The following is a 20,360-nucleotide window of genomic DNA, read 5'->3' on the forward strand; positions in this document are numbered from 1 at the left end:
TTGAGCTCGAAATCTGACAACGTATTAAGTACTTTTTACTCAGATAAGCTATATCAACAATTAGTCCTATATCAGAACCTACTAGGACTATGACACTCCTACGTAGACCCTCAATTCAATTGAACAAGTCCTTGACTGCACTGAAATTCACTTTATATAAAAACGCACAAAAATAAATTTTGAGCTCGAAATCTGACAACGTATTGAGTACTTTTTACTCAGACCAGCTAGATCAACAATTAGCCCTCTATCAGAACCTACTAGGTTTGTGCCAAACCTAAGTAGACCCTCAATTCAATTGAACAAGTCCTTGACTGCACTGAAATTCACTTTTCATGAAACGCACAAAAATAATTTTTGAGCACGAAATCTGACAACGTATTAAGTACTTTTTACTCAGACAAGCTAGAGCAATAATTAGCCCTCTATCAGAACCTACTAGGACTATGACACTCCTACTTAGACCCTCAGTTCAATTGAACAAGTCCTTGACTGCACTGAAATTCACTTTATATGAAAACGCACAAAAATAAATTTTGAGCTCGAAATCTGACAACGTATTGAGTACTTTTTACTCAGACCAGCTAGATCAACAATTAGCCCTCTATCAGAACCTACTAGGACCATGACACTCCTACGTAGACCCTCAATTCAATTGAACAAGTCCTTGACTGCACTGAAATTCACTTTTTTATGAAAACGCACAAAAATAATTTTTGAGCTCGAAATCTGACAACGTATTAAGTACTTTTTACTCAGACCAGCTAGATCAACAATTAGCCCTCTACCAGAACCTACTAGGACTATGACACTCCTACGTAGACCCTCAATTCAATTGAACAAGTCCTTGACTGCACTGAAATTCACTTTTTATGAAAACGCACAAAAAAAATTTTTGAGCTCGAAATCTGACAACGTATTAAGTACTTTTTACTCAAATAAGCTATATCAACAATTAGTCCTATATCAGAACCTACTAGGACCATGACACTCCTACTTAGACCCTCAGTTCAATTGAACAAGTCCTTGACTGCACTGAAATTCACTTTTTATGAAAACGTACAAAAATAATTTTTGAGCTCGAAATCTGACAACGTATTAAGTACTTTTTACTCAGACCAGCTAGATCAAGAATTAGCTCTCTATCAGAAACTACAAAGGACTATGACACTCCTACGTAGAACCTCAATTCAATTGAACAAGTCCTTGACTGCACTGAAATTCACTTTTTATGAAAACGTACAAAAATAATTTTTGAGCTCGAAATCTGACAACGTATTAGTACTTTTTACTCAGACCAGCTAGATCAGCAATTAGCTCTTTTTCAGAAATTACTAGGACTATAACACTCTTAGGTAGAATGTCAAACTTTTTGAATAAGTCCTTAGCTGTAAAAACCGAAACTGTGCGCTGCACAGCAGACCAGACCAAAAAAAAGCGGAAGCAAACAAAAAAAGCGCAAAATTGAAAAACCAAGAAGAGCGCAAAGCTTCGGCGAACCTTCTTGCTTTGCAAAAACACATTCCCACGATGTGTGAACACGGACCAAAAAACCGGTCCGAAAACCGCAGCTCTGCGGTGCAGAGCAAACCAGACCGAAAGAAAGCGACAGCTAGCCAAGCTAGCAAGCAAAGAAGCGGGAAAAACTCACCTGAGAGGAGACGACCGCAGAGAAACAAAGCAAAACTCTGAAAAAACACTTTGTTAGTACACAGAAAAGAACATCAAAGACAACACAAGACGCACGGCCAACCCCCACCCAGCGAGCGACCCCCCCCCCGGCGCCAAAACGCCACCCACCACCCCACCTCAAAGACCCCCCAAAACACCAACGCCAATTGGCATCAGTTCTAGAACAAGGCTATGGATTAATCTGAGTCTACTCAGCTACCTAAACAACCCGAATAGCAAAATCAACGGTCAGTAATAGGCTGCAGATGGCCATTCTCCTGTTTCAGATGGTCAAACTTGGGGTATCTTTAATAGTCAAAATTTCAAAACTGGCCGAACCAAACAAAACTAAACTAGGACACAACAAAGTACTGCTTAAGACACGTTTTATGTCAAAAAATCATTTAAATCGGTTAATTCTACGAGGAGATATTGCATATTTAAGGTACAGTACCAATCTCGTCAGAAACGAGGAGAGGTGACCTACAGAGCTAAAATTGACCATCTGAACTACAGAAAACGCCCTACAAAATATATATGAGGAGACTCCCCACTAACCCAGGAAAGTGAAACACTAAAATTCGCCGTCTAACTCAAGAAATAACAAGTTTAATATCGTACTCAAGGTAGTGTTTCTCTCCTCAGGAGGTCAAACTGGGGTAAAGTTCCCTGGCCAATTTCTCAAAAACGGCTCAACAAAAACAAACGTTCTTTGTACCAATTGTACCACTGCTTGAGGCACGCTTTATATTAAAAAATGAGCTTAGAGGAGAGATACACCACCTTCAGAGCTAAAATTGAACATCTAAACATCACTAAACGCTATATAAAGTATACATATTCTGAATCCACGTTAGACGGGCTGTTCAAAACACTAATTTTTTTAAACACAGTTGAAATCTTCAAGATTTCAACGGGGTCACCCGCTGGTGTCAATCGCTTCTGAGGCTAAAATCAAGGTCAAGTTTACTGGCCAATTTCTCTAAAACGACAAAACAAAAACAAACCCCCTTAGTACAGCTTGCAGCACTGCTTGCGATATGCATCATATTAAAAAATGAGCTCAATCGGTACATTCTTTGAGGAGTTATAGCAATTATAAGGTACCGTACCAAATGACCAAAAAGCGGAGTGACATGACTGCAGAGCTAAAATTGAACACCTAAAGCTCTGAATACGCTATACAAAGTATACATATTCGGAATCTACATTAGACGGGCTGTTCAGAACACTAATTTTGTCTTCCGAAGTGACAAAATTCAAAGCTTCAAAGTGGCGCCGGATGGTGTCAACCGCTTCTGGGGCTAAAACTGAAGTCAAGTTTACTGGACAATTTCTCTGAAACGGCGGAGCAAAAATAAACCCACTTAAAACACTTTGTAGCACTGCTTGAGATACGCATCATATTATAAAATGAACCCAATCGGTACAATCTTCGAGAAGTTATAGCAATTATAAGGTACGGTACCAAATGACCAAAGAAGCGAGGTGACCTGACTTCAGAGCTAAAATTGACCACCTCAACTACATAAAACACTATAAACAATATATATGGGGATACTCCCCACTAACTGAGGATTCTAAAACACTAACATTTCTTGGGTAAATCAGCTGTTTTGTTGTAACGAAATTTGAGTCACCCAGAATTCAACATATTTCAAATTTGAACATTAATAACTTTTTGATACGGCCGATTTGAGAAACCAACTAAACACTGCAAGCGAGGGGGGTTCAGGGCCAACATAACGCGACAATGCCCGTACAATTTGGAACAGTAGTCTTGGAGAAATCGTCAGAGATATGAAGCGTACCAGGATTTTTGGGCTAATGGGAGACGCCAATTTCTGGCGAAATAACGCAAAGCGACTATAAACGGTGCAACGCAGACAAATCTGAAGGCAATCCAAGTCCACTCAGTAGTTGCTGAACACCCAAGACCTCTACTGCGAAGTGGGAAAAAATTCCCACCTCGCCCTAGAGGAGAGGGTGTTTTGTGTGTTTTGACAAAAATACAACACCAACAAGAAAGTCATGATTTCACAAAAATTAAAAAATTGTTGAATTGCTAAAAAACATTGATTCAAATACCTTCATGGAACCAACACTAGCGCAAATAACACAATTTGCAAGTAACAACAACCCTCATTACAATAAAAACTACATAAATTCATAATAACGCTTAAAATGATATTTTTTTTCAAGTTTACACCCAATTTGTAATTTGCACAGGCCGATACAAAAAAAGACTGCAAAAGGCTAGCAGGAACAGATCAAAAGAAACAAAATACCACCTCGTTTGTTGAATTTGATTCAGTACTTCAGGAGATATCGATGAAACAGTAAACTGTAACCTGACATTCGGTATCTGAAAAGAAAAAAATATAAAGAGAAGCAATGCAAAATGGTCCTCAAAAACCTAAGAAAACCAGTTCTATGATTGAAACAGCTTCAGGGACCCAACAGGCCGTGAAATAAAAGAGTTTTCAAATAATAACAATGCTGATTACGAGAACGACTACATCATTTCAAAAAAACGTTTATTAAATTCTTTTTTTTCTTTTTTTTTCAAATTTACACCTTAATAACTTTTCGGTCAGTACGATTTAAAATATCAACAATGCGGGAAATAAAGAAGAGTTTAGCAACAACAAATTGCTTTCTCTCAAACTAAATGTGATAAAGTGTTTCAGGAGATATCGATGAAAGCGTAAAATAAAATTTCGATTTCAGCCCTCTGGTCAGATATCAATTTCTTGTCTTTGGCCTTAAATAAAATTTTTACCAGAAAGGTTCAGGCTACAGCACAAGAGAAAGAAAAAGAGCAATTCAATGGTAATCAAAAGCGACTAAAGATGATAATTTGGAAAAGTACTTCATAAATACTCCTGAAATACTACATCAGTTCACAAAACGCTACAAAATTTTATTTTTTCAATTTTGCACCTTAATATTTTCTCTGGTCAGGTTGAATGGAAAAATCAAATAGATGTGCAGGCAAGAAGGGTTGAGGAGCAACAAAAAGAAAGCTCTCAAGCTCAGCTTGATATAGTAATTTAGGAGATATCATAAAAAACGTTAACTAAAACCTCGATTTCAGGCTCTGAGAGGCAGATATCTAATTTTTTCATCTTTTGTCATTGAATAAGTTTTTTACCAGAACTTATCAGACAACTGCACAGAAGTGAAAACAAGAGCTAATCAGTATCATGAAAATGTGACCAAACTCGATTCATTTGGTTCGGTACTTTGAAAAATATGGTCCTATAGAGATATTTTTGAGATAGTGATTATTATCTCGTTTTTGGGCGCAAGCGCAGCCCATTTTCTCCAAAAATGAGTCAATGTAAATCAGCAGTTCTAGCTTGATTTTTTATGTATTTTGTCCGGGTTCTACAACGATTATTATATAAAGCAGCTTGTTCCGACATTTTTTTCTAAAAGAAATATTAGTGACTTGTCGGGAATATGTCACTAAAATTTCAAAGAATGCGCAACCTACTTAAACTGTCCAAAACTGCTAATTTTGATACCCTTGCCCATTTGTTTATAATAAACTTTTGTTTTTATCAAACGATCTATTCAAACGATCAACCAACTAATTTTCGACGGTAAAGTTATTATGAAACTTTTGGATTAGAACCAAGAGAAAAGTCATTATGAAGCGAAGAAGTTTTGGATCCCAATCTTTTTTACAGAAAAAGTAATATTGAATAGGAGGGCAGTTCAGCTATAGAATCAATCGAAAATGGATCGGAAGTTTGAGGAATATTACGGTTTACGATTTTCGGAAGGTACAAATTTCACCAAAGAAAACGGTATGTTATCACAAAACGAAACGTATGATTGACTATTTTGCAGGGACTACGTGCTTTGTCACTTTTAACAGACCTATGACAATTGTGTTTTGTGGTACTTGCTACCTAATAAATGTTCAAAATTAATCGCATCACAGAAAATTTCACCGCTTCTCTGTACTAAAGTCTGACTAAAATTTCTAAAATAACGTTACATACCAAAACGGTAAAAAATTGTAATGTTAATATTCTAGCGTCTTTATCTATTCAACGGTTGTTTACAAACCCGAGTCACCTGTTGCTGTTTTAAAAAAAGTGTTCCAAAAATGCTTTTTTTAAACAAGTTGTCAACACTAGATTTTTCACTTTCCACTGATCCTAGAGGAGATACAATAGAAGCCTCCATTGGTATAAGTTAATAAATTTGGCTCAACAGTCCTTTATCAGCGCTTTACGACGAAAAAAATTTGAAGCAAATTGTTTTAAATATTCTTTCATTTCTCGTAATAAAATGATTAGTGACTTGTAGCTAATAGCTCATTAGAATTTCAATGAAAGCGTAACCTACCTAAACTGTCAAAAACTGCTAGTTTTTTATCTTTGCCCATTTGTCCGTTTGGAACTTTTGATTTCAGCAGAAAGAACTATTCAAACGATCATCGAACTATTCAAACGATCAATGAACTAGTTTACGACGGTAAAGTTTATATGAAACTTTCCTTTTTGGCCCGAGAGAAAAATCTTTATGAAGAAAAAATGTTTTAGATCCCAAATTTCTTCTGTAAAGAATGTGCAAAGATTAGTCGGTGTGCCGTCCTGTTATAGGATGAGTTTAAAACGGATTGGAAGGTTGTGAAATGTTACGGTTTCTGGTTTTAGAAAGGTACAAATTTTATTAATGAAAAAGTTATGTTATCGGAACACAAAACGTATGATTGACTATTTTGCAGGGACTACGTGCTTTGTCAATTTTAACAGATTATGACAATTGTGTTTTGTGGTACTTGCTACCTAATAAATGTTCAAAATTAATCGCATAACAGAAAATTTCACCGCTTCTATGTAATAAAGTCTGACTAAAATTTCTAAAATAAAGTTTCATACCAAAACGGTAAAAAATTGTAATGTTAATATTCTAGCGTCTTTATCTATTCAACGGTTGTTTACAAACCCGAGTCACCTGGTGCTGTTTTAATAAGAGTGTTCCAAAAATGCTTTTTTTAAACAAGTTTTCAACACTAGATTTTTCACTTTCCACTGATCCTAGAGTAGATACAATAGAAGCCTCCATTGGTATAAGTTAATAAATTTGGCTCAACAGTCCTTTATCAGCGCTTTACGACGAAAAAAATTTGAAGCAAATTGTTTTAAATATTCTTTCATTTCTCGTAATAAAATGATCAGTGACTTGTAGCTAATAGCTCATTAGAATTTCAATGAAAGCGTAACCTAACCAAACTGTCAAAAACTGAAATTTTTTTATCTTTGCCCATTTGTCCGTTTGGAACTTTTGATATCAGCAGAAAGAACTATTCAAACGATCATCGAACAATTCAAACTATCAATGAACTAGTTTACGACGGTAAAGTCTATATGAAACTTTCCTTTTTGGCCCGAGAGAAAAAATCTTTATGAAGCAAAAATGTTTTAGATCCCAAATTTCTTCTGTAAAGAATGTGCAAAGTTTAGTCGGTGTGCCGTCCTGTTATAGGATGAGTTTAAGACGGATCGGAAGGTTGAGAAATGTTACGGTTTCTGGTTTTAGAAAGGTACAAATTTCACCAAAGAAAACGTTATGTTATCACAAAACAAAACGTTTGATTGACTATTTTGCAGGGACTACGTGCTTTGTCAATTTTAACAGACCTATGACAATTGTGTTTTGTGGTACTTGCTACCTAATAAATGTTCAAAATTAATCGCATAACAGAAAATTTCACCGCTTCTATGTACTAAAGTCTGACTGAAAAAAATTATAAACGAGCAGAAATTTTTAAACGCGGTAAAAACGAGCAAAAATTTTTAAAACGAGGTAAAAACGAGCAAAGAGTTTTAAAACGAGGTAAAAACGAGCACAATTTCTAAAAACGAGCTAAAGTCTATTCATGGCTGACTATGGTCTGGATGGGTCTGATCATGGCAACAACAAAAACGAGTCAAAAACGAGCACGTATTAAAAACGAGCTAAAGTCTGATCATTGCAGATTATCGTCTGGATGGGTCTGATCATGACCAATTTTAGTCTGGATGGGTCTGATCATTAACGCACACCTCGACCTGGGTATGGTGTTTTATGAGTAAAGCTCAAGGTTTTTTTGCCTCCGATAAATTGTTTTCTCAAATTTGTAATGAGTTCCTGAGATTTAACAGCATTTGAAATTTTTGTAGGCTTACGACTGAGTTTTATTGAATTAAATCTCTAATTCGGTACCTGGGGGGCCAACAAAGAAAAATTATAGCTTTCAGTTGATGCGTAATGCTTTTTTGGTATTATGGCTCGATAAATGTCCAAAAGTGATAATTTTTGATATAAGGATTTTTTTTTGTCAAAATAGATAGTTTGGTAACATAAGCTTGAATGCATGAAAATTTAAGGTTTTTTAGAATAACCAATTTCAATCTGATTTCTGCAGGCTTTCTGCGCAGCCCCATTAAAGGGAGGAGTCGCAATTTTTAATTGAATCACAAAGCATCTATAACTAATTGGTGTTTGGTTATCTTTTTGGCGTTGATACTTGGAATTTTTATAAACTTTTCATTTCATTTTTGTCATTTGCCCATTTTTAGGTTTCATTTTTTGATTTTCCAAGTTTTAAGGGTCCATTTTCTTACAACTTTTACTGCTTTGTCCGATCATCACAATAAAGGCACATTAATGACAAGTTGCTTATCACATTAATGTCGTTGAAATAGCGCGCAATTGACTGTATTCAATAATTTCAGTGAAAACATTTTGATCTTATACGTTTCCACAACGTATCATCGCAAAATTGAAAACTAATTTTGACTTTTGCTTCTATTTGTTCTTTTTGAACTTGTATGAGATTCTGGATAATGACAACTGGAAGGTTCAGATGAAGCCATTGATTGATTTCAATTGATAGCTAACCGCTTTTATTACATTGAATTCGCATATTTCAAAAAGAGTTAGCATATTTTCTATTTTTGCCTTTTTTTGTTTTATGTCTACTTGTAAACTGTTCTCAATAAAGACAGGTCCCTTGTGGTTTTGGGTGAAAATCAGGTCCTTCGGTTGAGTTTCCTTTTTATCTTATGCCATTTTGATTTTTTTCGTTAGGTTTTTTCAAAAAAAACGATAGACATTGGGTTTGTGTCGTAGGTAAAGCTTGTTGTTTTCATTTGATTTTGTTGTTTGTCTTGGCTCTCACGCTCCCTAATGGATGTTATCATCGGCCCTTTTATTGTTTTATTTGTACAGTGGTTAGAGCTGCAGAGATTTTTTAAATGGATAAACCAACTATTTTCAAACAGTAAGTGATCTTTTGAAAGTTTTCTATTTCGTCCCTATTTGGTGGACAATCAAGTGAAAAACGTGGATGAGAGGGTTCGGAACATTATGTGCAAACGCACATTACCGAGCCTTCTGTTTTTGTGCATTGGTAAGCGCAAAGTATGTTGTGTAGGTGAAAATTTAATTCAGTTCCCTCAGAAAACATTAGACATCAGTTTTGCCAATGGTTTGCTTGGCTTGTCACATATGACCTGTATGATTATTTTGCATCTTTCAATAGGCAGCTTCCATCAAAAATAAAAGTTGTGCAATTCTAAAGCTCTCTAAAAAACCCTTATGAGTCCAATATGATAACTAGGGAATGAAATATGATAAAATTAGGAAAACCTGGAAGTCAAACAAATAATATATTACCTTGTTTGATCAGAAAGGAGCTCACATGAACTAAAATGACTATTAAAAAATGTTGTGTAATGACAACCCGGGTATGGGCCAAAACAATGTTCAGAACGAGCCCGGCCAAAAAAGCAAAAATGGGCATGGAGAGACCGAACCTGTCCAGAAAAAATTACAAGCAAAACCAAACCGACCCATTCGAGTTTTAAATCTCGACTTTTCAAATAAAATTGTCGAAATGTGAATCGTTAGGTGATTAAAATAGTAATTGAAACCGTAAAAACTTTGAACTGACAACAAATGTTACAGATTTACTTGCGGCCACTCTTTATAACTAATTCAGACAATGAAAAACAGAAAACTCAGGACTAGTGGTTTTTCTTGGAAATATAAAATCAAGTCTTTAAATGAACCCCTACTGCTGGCATTAAAGTGCTACTTTTTCTATAAAATGGAATTTCAGAAACTTGGTTTGGAATTAGGAACCGTTTAAGAAAACTTATCAAAAACTGGTTCTAACAACTGATTGAAAAGAAAGCAAACTTCTTACATTATTATTTCTGATAAGCCTACAGTTGCTTCTTCTCAGAGTTTGTTTGGATCGCAGTTATTAAAAGAGCGCAAATGCACAGCTCAAAACATTATATAGACAGTTTCGTTTTATTTTAGGTCAGAGGGTGATATTTGAAACTGCTTAATTCAATTATTCAAAATTTAGATTAATTTTATGGTTTAAAAAAAAATTCTGGTATGAGCCTCAGCGAAAGAATAAAACAATGTAAGAAAAATATAAGAAAACTGGACGACGGAGAATGAAGATATGCCACTAACCGATTGTTATTGTTTCTCAATAAGAGACAATTTTTTCTTTTGGAGGGAAAAAAATAATAATCTAACAAAAAGTCTTCAACTGTCTCTGTAAAATATTTTATTTTTGTATTGCCACAGTTATTGATTGATATCAATTGACTGTATCTCAATCAGAGGCGGCTCCTATACTTTTTCATAGGAAATGGATTGTTTCTTTAAACAGCTCGAAGGTTTCACTTAGATTACAAATGTGTTTTGAATAAAAAACATAAACCAACAAATGTCGGAAGAATTGCTCTTGAACAACAGGCGAGGCAATTTAATTCAGGGGCTGTAGCCTAGATCAAATTATGGGTGCAAAAAAATTTTCCCAAGACGGGATTCGAACCACTGCCCTCCCCATCCACAGCCACAACTACTAACCACTGCGCTACAGATCACATACCGCACTTATTCTGCAACCGAATTTATATTAGCTTTACTTCAGAGCAATAGAGATCACGCAAAAATGAAGAACGAAAGCGTGAAAAAGTCACTTGAGAAGTCAAAGAATGTTCTAGAAGAAAAGCGCAAAACTGTCAAGCGAAAAATTTGCATAAAAAAAGACACACACGTTTACAATAATTGCTATGAACTGCGTTCAAGAGCAATTAAAAACAGTTTTTTACAGAATTTTCACGACTCTAAACATAAGACAACATAAGCCTCAATTTTATTATGACTGATCGAAACGTTAAAAGAAAATGAATTGAGAAACCTGAAGCTTTCACAAACCTTACATTAGCTGAACTTTTACGCAATCAATATTGAGCTCTAAAAACTTTTCACACAAGCAGTTAGAGTTTTGCTTTAACAAAGCATTTTTTCAAAAATAATAAATCTAGTATCAAATATCAATTCACACAACATTGTGAGAATCTAATTTTTTGTTCAACAAAAATAGAAATTTCGTTAATATATAAGAAATCGACTTTTATCTATTATAGGAATCCTTTTAAAGCTTTTCAACAGTGAATATTTGGATCTATTCTGTTTCGCCCCTCCCCCCAGTGTTTTTTATGTACCTTTTTACAAATTATGTGTTGTTATATAGCACGTTACTATGTAAAAGTAATGTATGTGCGCCTGGAGGTCATAAGAATTATATTCCGACTAAGCTGGGGGGTGGATGGGCAGAACATATCCGAAAAATTTTTGCATAAGTGTTCCTCTTCTGCGTTAATGTTCTTTCAACCTACCGATTTTTCTCTTATCGATTATTGCGATTGTTCAACTTACCGACCACAGATGCTAAGCAAATAAGTCCCATATGCAGCATAATTATGTTGAGAAGGTAGAGCAGAATCGGAACATTGTCAGAACTCTCAGGAAGGAAGGAAGTCAAACCAGAATAGGTCACAACCTCCGCAAGGAAAATGGTAATAGCAAACGTCAGTTTGTCACAGGAGTCTGAGGGTAGTAGAAATGACAGAGTTGATAGGAAATATATGAACACAACCGGCATAACCAGAACCAAAATGTAATAGAAAGATTTCCGTTGCAAGATCACTGATATTCGGAACCTGTCGTCGAATCTGTTTTTAATATGCTTCAATGTTACGTATTTGACGCTAGCCACTGTCCAATTGTCATCTTCAACAACAGTTAGCCCAGAGTTTCTGTCATTTCCTCTTTTGTTGAAACGAACTGTTAAAAGATTTATAATTATGCCCCAAATTTAGGTGCCCGTTCAAAATATCACATGAAAAAGCCCGTGGAAACCATAGTTCTGTCAGCAAACAACCGGACAGCTCAGTTTGCTTTTTATTCTGATCGCGTTTTAACCCGAGTTGCAAACTCTGATTTTTTTCATATTTTGGTTGTATGTGGACGCGCAAAATTGCATATGTATATATTAAGTAATGGTTAAGTGACTCTGCTTGAAGTCACTGAGAACTTCTGGCATTTATCGAGAATCGCGAAGCGGTTCGAGATATTAAGTCAGAATTTCGAAGTGACTTCCGCAGAGCCACGTAACCATGCTTCAAAAATGAAACGCGCACGTTTTAAAATGACGAAAGTCAACGGAAGTCAACTTCTGGCTAAGTAGCAACTTCTGGCATTTTGACTTCAGTCAATGCATGCTTTCGGCATTTAAAAACCTGCACGTGAGTGTTTTAACTGCCTAGACAATATTAGGATCTATACTGTTTGCACTCCCGTTTTTTACGCCCCCAGTTACAAATTATATGTTGATATATAGCACGTTATATGTAAAAAAAATAGCACGTGCGCCTTGGGAGCGTAAAAAATATAACCTGACTAAGGTGGCAGGGGGAGACAGAATAGATCCCAATATTATCCGGATTCCAGTATTACAGCAAACTACTGTTACAACAACCCAGGTTTTGGCTTCGAAATGAAAAACACATCAAGTTCTAAATTTCAATTCAAAGAAATGGATTCACTACAGACTCGATGATTAACAATTCAAGAGCAAGATTGAACTTAGCTAGCCGACAACGCCCCCTCACTCTTTATGCGCGGAAATGCACAAAAAACTGAAAACAATCGGAAAAGATGTTTTTCGAGATTTAGTCTTTCAAGAATCTCGAATAATAGCAAAACTTAAAATATGCCATCAGATCGGGTGCAAAAAACAACAACATTGCAGGAATAAATGACAAAAATAAAAAAAATTGGTAAAATCAAAGAAAATGACAACAATCAAAATCTCTGTCGTTGGCTTTAAGATAAGAGAATCTCAGAGCTTCATGCCAATTTCCATAACCACAGCATATTATAAAATTCTAGAATTCATGAAATGCCTTCAAGCAGTGCTCAGTAAGAGTTGTTACTTTTGAGACTTACGATAAGAACGCAAAAACAACAACAAGGCAAACGAAAAATCTTTCGTTTTTTGATGTGTCAGGTTGAAAACGACTATTAGAAACTCAAGCGCTGAATTAGAACCAATAAAAGTTCGTTATCCACAGACGCAAAGTCTCATTATTGAGCCAAAGTGATCAGACAAAAAATGACTAATTTTCTTGAAAAAAATCCAAATTTCGCTGATATTTTATGTAACAAATAACATAAAGTCACGGCAAGTATTAGATACTGACTGAAATGACTTAATTAACTAACTAGATAGCTTATTTCCGTTAACTTATTAACCTTTACCACGTAAACAGCTGTTAAAAAAATAAATTGTTACATTTGGTGAGGAGACAGCAATATTTACAAAAAGTAACAGCAAACTCACAAATTTACTAGAGCTTTTGAAAACAATCAGTGAGTTAGTCAAATAGAGCTAGAAAAATTAGAAATGAAACCATTGAATCAAAATCATTTCGGTTTCTCAGCAACAGTCGGGACCTGTCATCTATGAGATTGCGAAAAAAGACACAGATGTGAACAAAAACTTGCAATATTGAAAAATTGATTTGTTTCCCGATAACAAATAACGTCAAAATCATAGAAAGTGTTAACTGTGAACTGAAACAACAAAATCAATTGAAGTTAACCTTAATAGCGACCTGTGAGACCCATCCTTTTCGATAACCATTGAGGACACAACTAACACTACATCAAATGGTCCCCTAACCCGAAAAATCAATAAAAAGTTTTGAGAACATTTCGGTCCAAGGTCATGAAAACCACTAGAGATGAATTAGAAGTTCTTTTATGCCTCATTAGCAAGCCAAGAGACCTGCCATTAGTGATACTGACTGGTAGGAGAGCAGAAAAACTGATGAAATTGCGCATAAGTCAGACATGCACTTAGCTTTTTTGACAAAATAAACACAAGGAAATGTAAATAAGCGCAATTAGGACTCATATGTATTAATTTGATAAAACTCAAGAGAAGTAAAGGTGAAATAGAGCACGCGAAAAAACAAGCTTTTAAAACCAAAATTTTTTCTAAAAACTGGTTTCTCACTCATTTTGAAAAGTACTTAAAACCTACTCGACTTTTCGCTCCTTTTACTGTTTCAACGTTCAAAAAAAACCTCTGTAAGTTGACTTCTCACTGACGTGAAAATTCGAAATAAACTGTGAAAGAAAGCACGCCAACACAATCCACATAACTTGGGTTATAAAAACAAGCAATCACTGTACGGTTACGATGAGAATTCCTTAAATTTTTTAGGATCCATTAGAGGTTAACCTTGCGAGACATATTTTCAATTTCCGTTTGTATGAATGGTGTATGTTTATTGAATAGAATCTTGTACCTGTTAGGTTCTGAAAAAAGTGTACCATGAGCAAAATTTTGAATTTGTTTTTCAGGTACAGTTGTTTTGCTATCTGAGTTTGAATTTTCGGCCTCTAGAGTTTTGGCATGCGCGCTCATCGAAAAATTTCAAAGCAACACAGTAAGCAATTTTGCGAAAAAGTGCCTCAATCCAGATGCGTCAACTGTGCTGGGTTTTGCTTGGCCAGTAATTGAATCCCATTCACAATTGTCTTTTGAGGTGCAACTGGTAGCTGGACAGTACATATTTATTTCCTTAATTAATTACATAAACGAAACTACGCATGCAACAAAAATGCAGCATTGTTGCAAACGAACACTTTCATTCCAAAAGTATGGATTTGGTATATATTCCAAGTGGATTCACTAACAATTCGACAATTAATATTTTAGGAGCATAATCGAACTAAGCTAGCCGACAACGCCCCCTTGACCCTTGTGTGCGCGGAATTGAACTTTACAAAAATCTAAAAACAATTGGGAAGATTTTTATTTCAAGATTTAGTGTTTTAAGAATCTCGAATAATAGCAAAACTGAACACGCATCTTCAGATTGGGCGCACAAAACCACAACATCGTGGGAATCAATGACACAAAAAAAGGGGAAAACAAATTAAAATGAGAACAATCAGAATCTCTGTAGGTGGGGTCAAGCGAAGTGAAATTCAAAGCTACTTGCCAATATCTTTAACCACGGCATATTAAAAAACAGTAAAATTCAAAAATACTTTCTAGCATTTCCAAATAAGAGTCCTAACAATTCAGAATAACAATAAGAACGCAAGAGAAACAAGAAAAAACAAAAATGTTACTTTTTTTTAAAAAAATTTCAATTTAAAACGACTGTTTAAAACTCAAGCGCTTAATTAGGTCCAATTAAAATTCATTGTCCACAGATGAAAACTTTCAGCGCTAAGACTAAAAAAGACTAATTTTCTCCAAAAGAATCAAAGATCGCTAAAAATTTTAAACAACTATCAACATAAAATCACGTCAGGCATTATATACGGACTGAAATAACTTAATTGACTAAATTAATAGCTTATTCCAGTTAAATTATCATTTTAGTCCACGCCAACAGCTGATGAGAAATGTAAATTTGACATTTGATGAGAAGACAGCAATATTTACAAAAACAAAACTCGCAAATTTACTAATGATTTTAAAAACAATCAGCGAGTTAATCAAATAGAGCTAAAAAATAAAAAAGGAAACCATTGAATCAAAAACAATTATGGTTTCTCAGCAACAGTCAGGACCTGTCCTCAATGAGATTACGAACATTACAAAGACACAATTGTGAATAAAACCTTGCAAAATTTAAAAAAAAAAAGGATTGATTTCCGAATAAAAATAACGCAAAAATCAAAAAAAAACTTTGCACTAAACCAATAAAATCAATTAAAGCTAGTTTAATTAGCAACCTCTTAGACCCAACTGTTTTGATATAAAATGCGAACACAAATAAAACTACATCAATTGGTCACAAGACTAAAAAATCAATAGAAATATTTGAGAACAAATTGGTCAAGGCTCATGAAAGCCGCCAGCGATTAATTTAAACAAACAACTAGGTTTATTAATGCCTCATTAGCAAGCCGACAGACCTGTCAATAAGGATACTAACTGGTAACAAAACAGACTTTTTGATAAAATTACGTAAGAGCCAGATATTCAGTAATTTTTGTGACAATAAATAGTGTTAAACTCAAAAAAAGCGTTAACTTGACAGCTGATAAAGACAAGGAATTGTAAAAATGACAAATATAAATCATATTTATCATTTTAATAAAACTCAGAAGAAGAAAAGTTGAAATGAGAAGTCAAATTCCAGCACCATAGAAATCTTTGAAACAATGAAAATTTTTCAAAAACTGGTTTCTCACTAATTTTTTTTAAATTTAAAAGATACTTAATAACACAATAACGCCCCAAATCTACTCTTTTTTTCGCTCCATTTGTTACACCAGTGCAGAAAAATGACCACTCTAAAAGATGATTTCTCACTGATGTGAACAGTCGCACGAAAACATGGACAAACTTTAAAAAAGACAGCACACCAATATATTCCACGTAGTTTGCATTTGGATTATGAAACACGCAATCGCTCTACGATTACGATAAATAAATCTCTAAAATTTAGTGGATACATAAGAGGATTACCTTGCAAGGCAGGTTTTCATTTTTGGCTTTCAAGAATAATGTAAGTATATTAAATAGAAATAAGTACCCGTTAGGTTTAAAAAAACGTTTGTTTGAGCAAAATTTCGAACTTCGTGTTTTGGGTCCAGTTCATTTGCTATCTGAGTTTGATTTTTTGGCCAGTATTTGAGCCCCTTCACCGCCAGTGTTTGGAGTGACTTCACAATTGTTATTCGGGGTTGGACTGGTAGCTGGGAGGTACATATTTATTTTCCTTGCATAATTATATAAAAAGCAATACGCAAGCAACAAGAAAATCATTCATGCAAACGAACGTTTTCATTCTACAAATTTTTAGATGCGATTATGTGCTATTTTTTTAATGGCGTTTTTGTTTTTTATCAAAATTAGGCTGTGAAAACGGTCTTTTGAGCGTTTTTCCTTTGTAGACTCGCATTTGGCGATTAACTAAAACTGTTGATCTTTTGCGACTAACATAAAAATTTGCGGCATTGTTATTGCAAGCCAGGAGGCGTTTGATTGTTTCGGTAGTTCTTTTAAGTAGGCCAATAACTTTCTATTCAGGAATTTGCGCCGCTATTACTTGTTTTTTGTTTACAAAGAAAGCTAAATTGGTTGCGAAATCTGCTTCTAATTCAATCAAGACGAATGCTATGCGTAACTTCGTGCATTAGAGTAGAATTTCATGGTAATTTTAAATAGAATTTCCAAATACCTCAGTGGTGGGAATGAGAATGCGAGAGAAACAACAAAGCAAACAAAAAATCTTACATTTTTTAAAAGTGTCAAATAGGAAACGATTGTTAAAAACTCAAGCTCTCGACCAGGTCCAACTAAAATTCACTATCTACAGAAGAAAAATGTCATCGCTATGACCAAAAATTAAGACTAAAGAACGCGTATTTTATTCTGAAAAAAGATTAAGAGATCGCTAATATTTTTAAAAAAACTATTAACGTCAAGTCACGTCAAGCATTAGACACGGACTGAGATAACCTATTTAACTAATTAATACTTATTCCAGTTCATTTACTAACTTAGTCCACGTCAACAGCTGATGAGAAATGTAAATTTGACATTTGGGGAGAAGACAGCAATATTCGCAAAAAGTAATAGCGAACTCCCAAATTTACCAATTCTTTTGAAAACAATCAGCGATTTAGTCAAATAGAGCTGAAAAATGAGATATGAAACCATTGAATTAAAATCAATTATTCCTCTGTAACAGTCGGGACGTTTCTCAGCAACAGTCGGGACCTGTCATCAATGAGATTACGAACATTATGAAGACACAATTGTGAACAAAACCTTGCAAAAATTTTTTTTTAAAAAGGATTGATTTCCGGATAACAAATAACACAAAAATCAGAAAAAACTTTGAAAACGGTCTTTTGAGCGTTTTTCCTTTGCATACTCGCAATTGAAAGAAATCACGCCAACATAATCCAAATAACTTGGGTTATAAAAACAAGCAATCACTGTACGGTTACGATGAGAATTCCTTAAATTTTTTAGGATCCATTAGAGGTTAACCTTGCGAGGCATATTTTCAATTTCCGTTTGTATGAATGGTGTATGTTTATTGAATAGAATCTTGTACCTGTTAGGTTCTGAAAAAAGTGTACCATGAGCAAAATTTTGAATTTGTTTTTCAGGTACAGTTGTTCTGCTATCTGAGTTTGAATTTTCGGCCTCTAGAGATTTGGCATGCGCGCTCATCGAAAAAATTCAAAGCAACACAGTAAGCAATTTTGCGAAAAAGTGCCTCAATCCAGATGCGTCAACTGTGCTGGGTTTTGCTTGGCCAGTAATTGAATCCCATTCACAATTGTCTTTTGAGGTGCAACTGGTAGCTGGACAGTACATATTTATTTCCTTACATAATTACAAAAACGAAAAAACGCATGCAACAAAAATGCAGCCTTGTTGCAAACGAACACTTTCATTCCAAAAGTATGGATTTGGTATATATTCCGAGTGGTTTCACTAACAATTCGACAATTAATATTTTAGGAGCATAATCGAACTAATCTAGCCGACAACGCCCCCTTGACCCTTGTGTGAGCGGAATTGAACTTTACAAAAATCTAAAAACAATTGGTAAGATTTTTATTTCAGGATTTAGTGTTTTAAGAATCTCGAATAATTGCAAAACTGAACACGCATCTTCAGACTGGGCGCACAAAACCACAACATCGTGGGAATCATTGAAACAAAAAAAGGGGAAAACAAATTAAAATGCAAACAATCAGAATCTCTGTAGGTGGGGTCAAGCGAAGTGAAATCCAAAGCTACTTGCCAATATCTTTAACCACGGCATATTAAAAAAAACAGTAAAGTTCAAAAATACTTTCTAGCATTTCCAAATAGGTGTCCTTACAATTCAGAATAACAATAAGAACGCAAGAGAAACAAGAAAAAACAAAAATGTTACTTTTTTTAAAAAGTTTCAATTTAAAACAACTGTTTAAAACTCAAGCGCTTAATTAGGTCCAATAAAAATTCATTGTCCACAGATGAAAAGTTTTAGCGCTAAGACTAAAAAAGACTAAAAAACGACTAATTTTCTCCAAAAGAATCAAAGATCGCTAAAAATTTTAAACAACTATTAACATAAAATCACGTCAGGCATTATATACGGACTGAAATAACTTAATTGACTAAATTAATAGCTTATTCCAGATAAATTATCAAATTAGTCCACGCCAACAGCTGATGAGAAATGTAAATTTGACATTTGAAGACAAAATCATTTATGGTTTCTCAGCAACAGACAGGACCTGTCCTCAATGAGATTACGAACATTACGAAGACACAATTGTGAATAAAACCTTGCAAAATTTTTAAAAAAAGGATTGATTTGCGAATAAAAATAACGCAAAAATCAAAAAAAAACTTTGCATTAAACCAATAAAATCAATTAAAGCTAGTTTAATTAGCAACCTCTTAGACCCAACTGTTTTGATATAAAATGCGAACACAAATAAAACTACATCAATTGGTCACAAGACTAAAAAATCAATAGAAATATTTGAGAACAAGTTGGTCAAGGCTCATGAAAGCCGCCAGCGATTAATTTAAACAAACAACTAGGTTTATTAATGCCTCATTAGCAAGCCGACAGACCTGTCAATAAGGATACTAACTGGTAACAAAACAGACTTTTTGATAAAATTACGTAAGAGCTAGATATTCAGTAATTTTTGTGACAATAAATAGTGTTAAACTCAAAAAAAGCGTTTACTTGACAGCTGATAAAGACAAGGAATTGTAAAAATGACAATTATTACTCATATTTATCATTTTAATAAAACTCAGAAGAAGAAAAGTTGAAATGAGAAGTCAAATTCCAGCACCATAGAAATCTTTGAAACAATGAAAGTTTTTCAAGAACTGGTTTCTCACTAATTTTTTTTAATTTTAAAAGATACTTAATTACACAAAAACGCCCCAAATCTACATTTTTTTTCGCTCAATTTGTTACACCAGTGCAGAAAAATGACCACTCTAAAAGATGACTTCTCATTGATGAGAACAGTCGCACGAAAACATGGACAAACTTTAAAAAAGACTGCACACCAATACATTCCACGTAGTTTGGATTTGGATTATGAAACAAGCAATCGCTCTACGATTACGATAAATAAATCTTTAAAATTAGGTGGATACAAAAGAGGATTACCTTGCGAGGCAGGTTTTCAATTTTGGCTTTCAAGAATGATGTAAGTATATTAAATAGAAGTATGTACCCGTTAGGTTTAAAAAAACGTTTGTTTGAACAAAATTTTGAACTTCGTGTTTTAGGTCCAGTTCATTT

At 34.5% G+C, this 20,360-nt stretch overlaps 1 protein-coding gene across 1 annotated transcript in view; it reads right to left on the minus strand.

Annotated features, from left to right (window-relative positions):
* Positions 1 to 20,360, minus strand: part of LOC142342360 (neuronal acetylcholine receptor subunit non-alpha-2-like) — a 61,943-nt gene that overhangs the window by 32,443 nt on the left and 9,140 nt on the right. The window contains exon 2 of the mRNA XM_075393659.1: positions 11,422 to 11,829. Within this exon, the coding sequence (XP_075249774.1) occupies positions 11,422 to 11,829 (408 nt within the window). The remainder of the gene's footprint in view (positions 1 to 11,421; positions 11,830 to 20,360) is intronic.

The sequence above is a fragment of the Convolutriloba macropyga genome, chromosome 7 (genome assembly GCF_964194025.1).
Source record: "Convolutriloba macropyga chromosome 7, txConMacr16.3, whole genome shotgun sequence".
Taxonomy (NCBI): Eukaryota; Metazoa; Xenacoelomorpha; order Acoela; family Convolutidae; genus Convolutriloba; species Convolutriloba macropyga.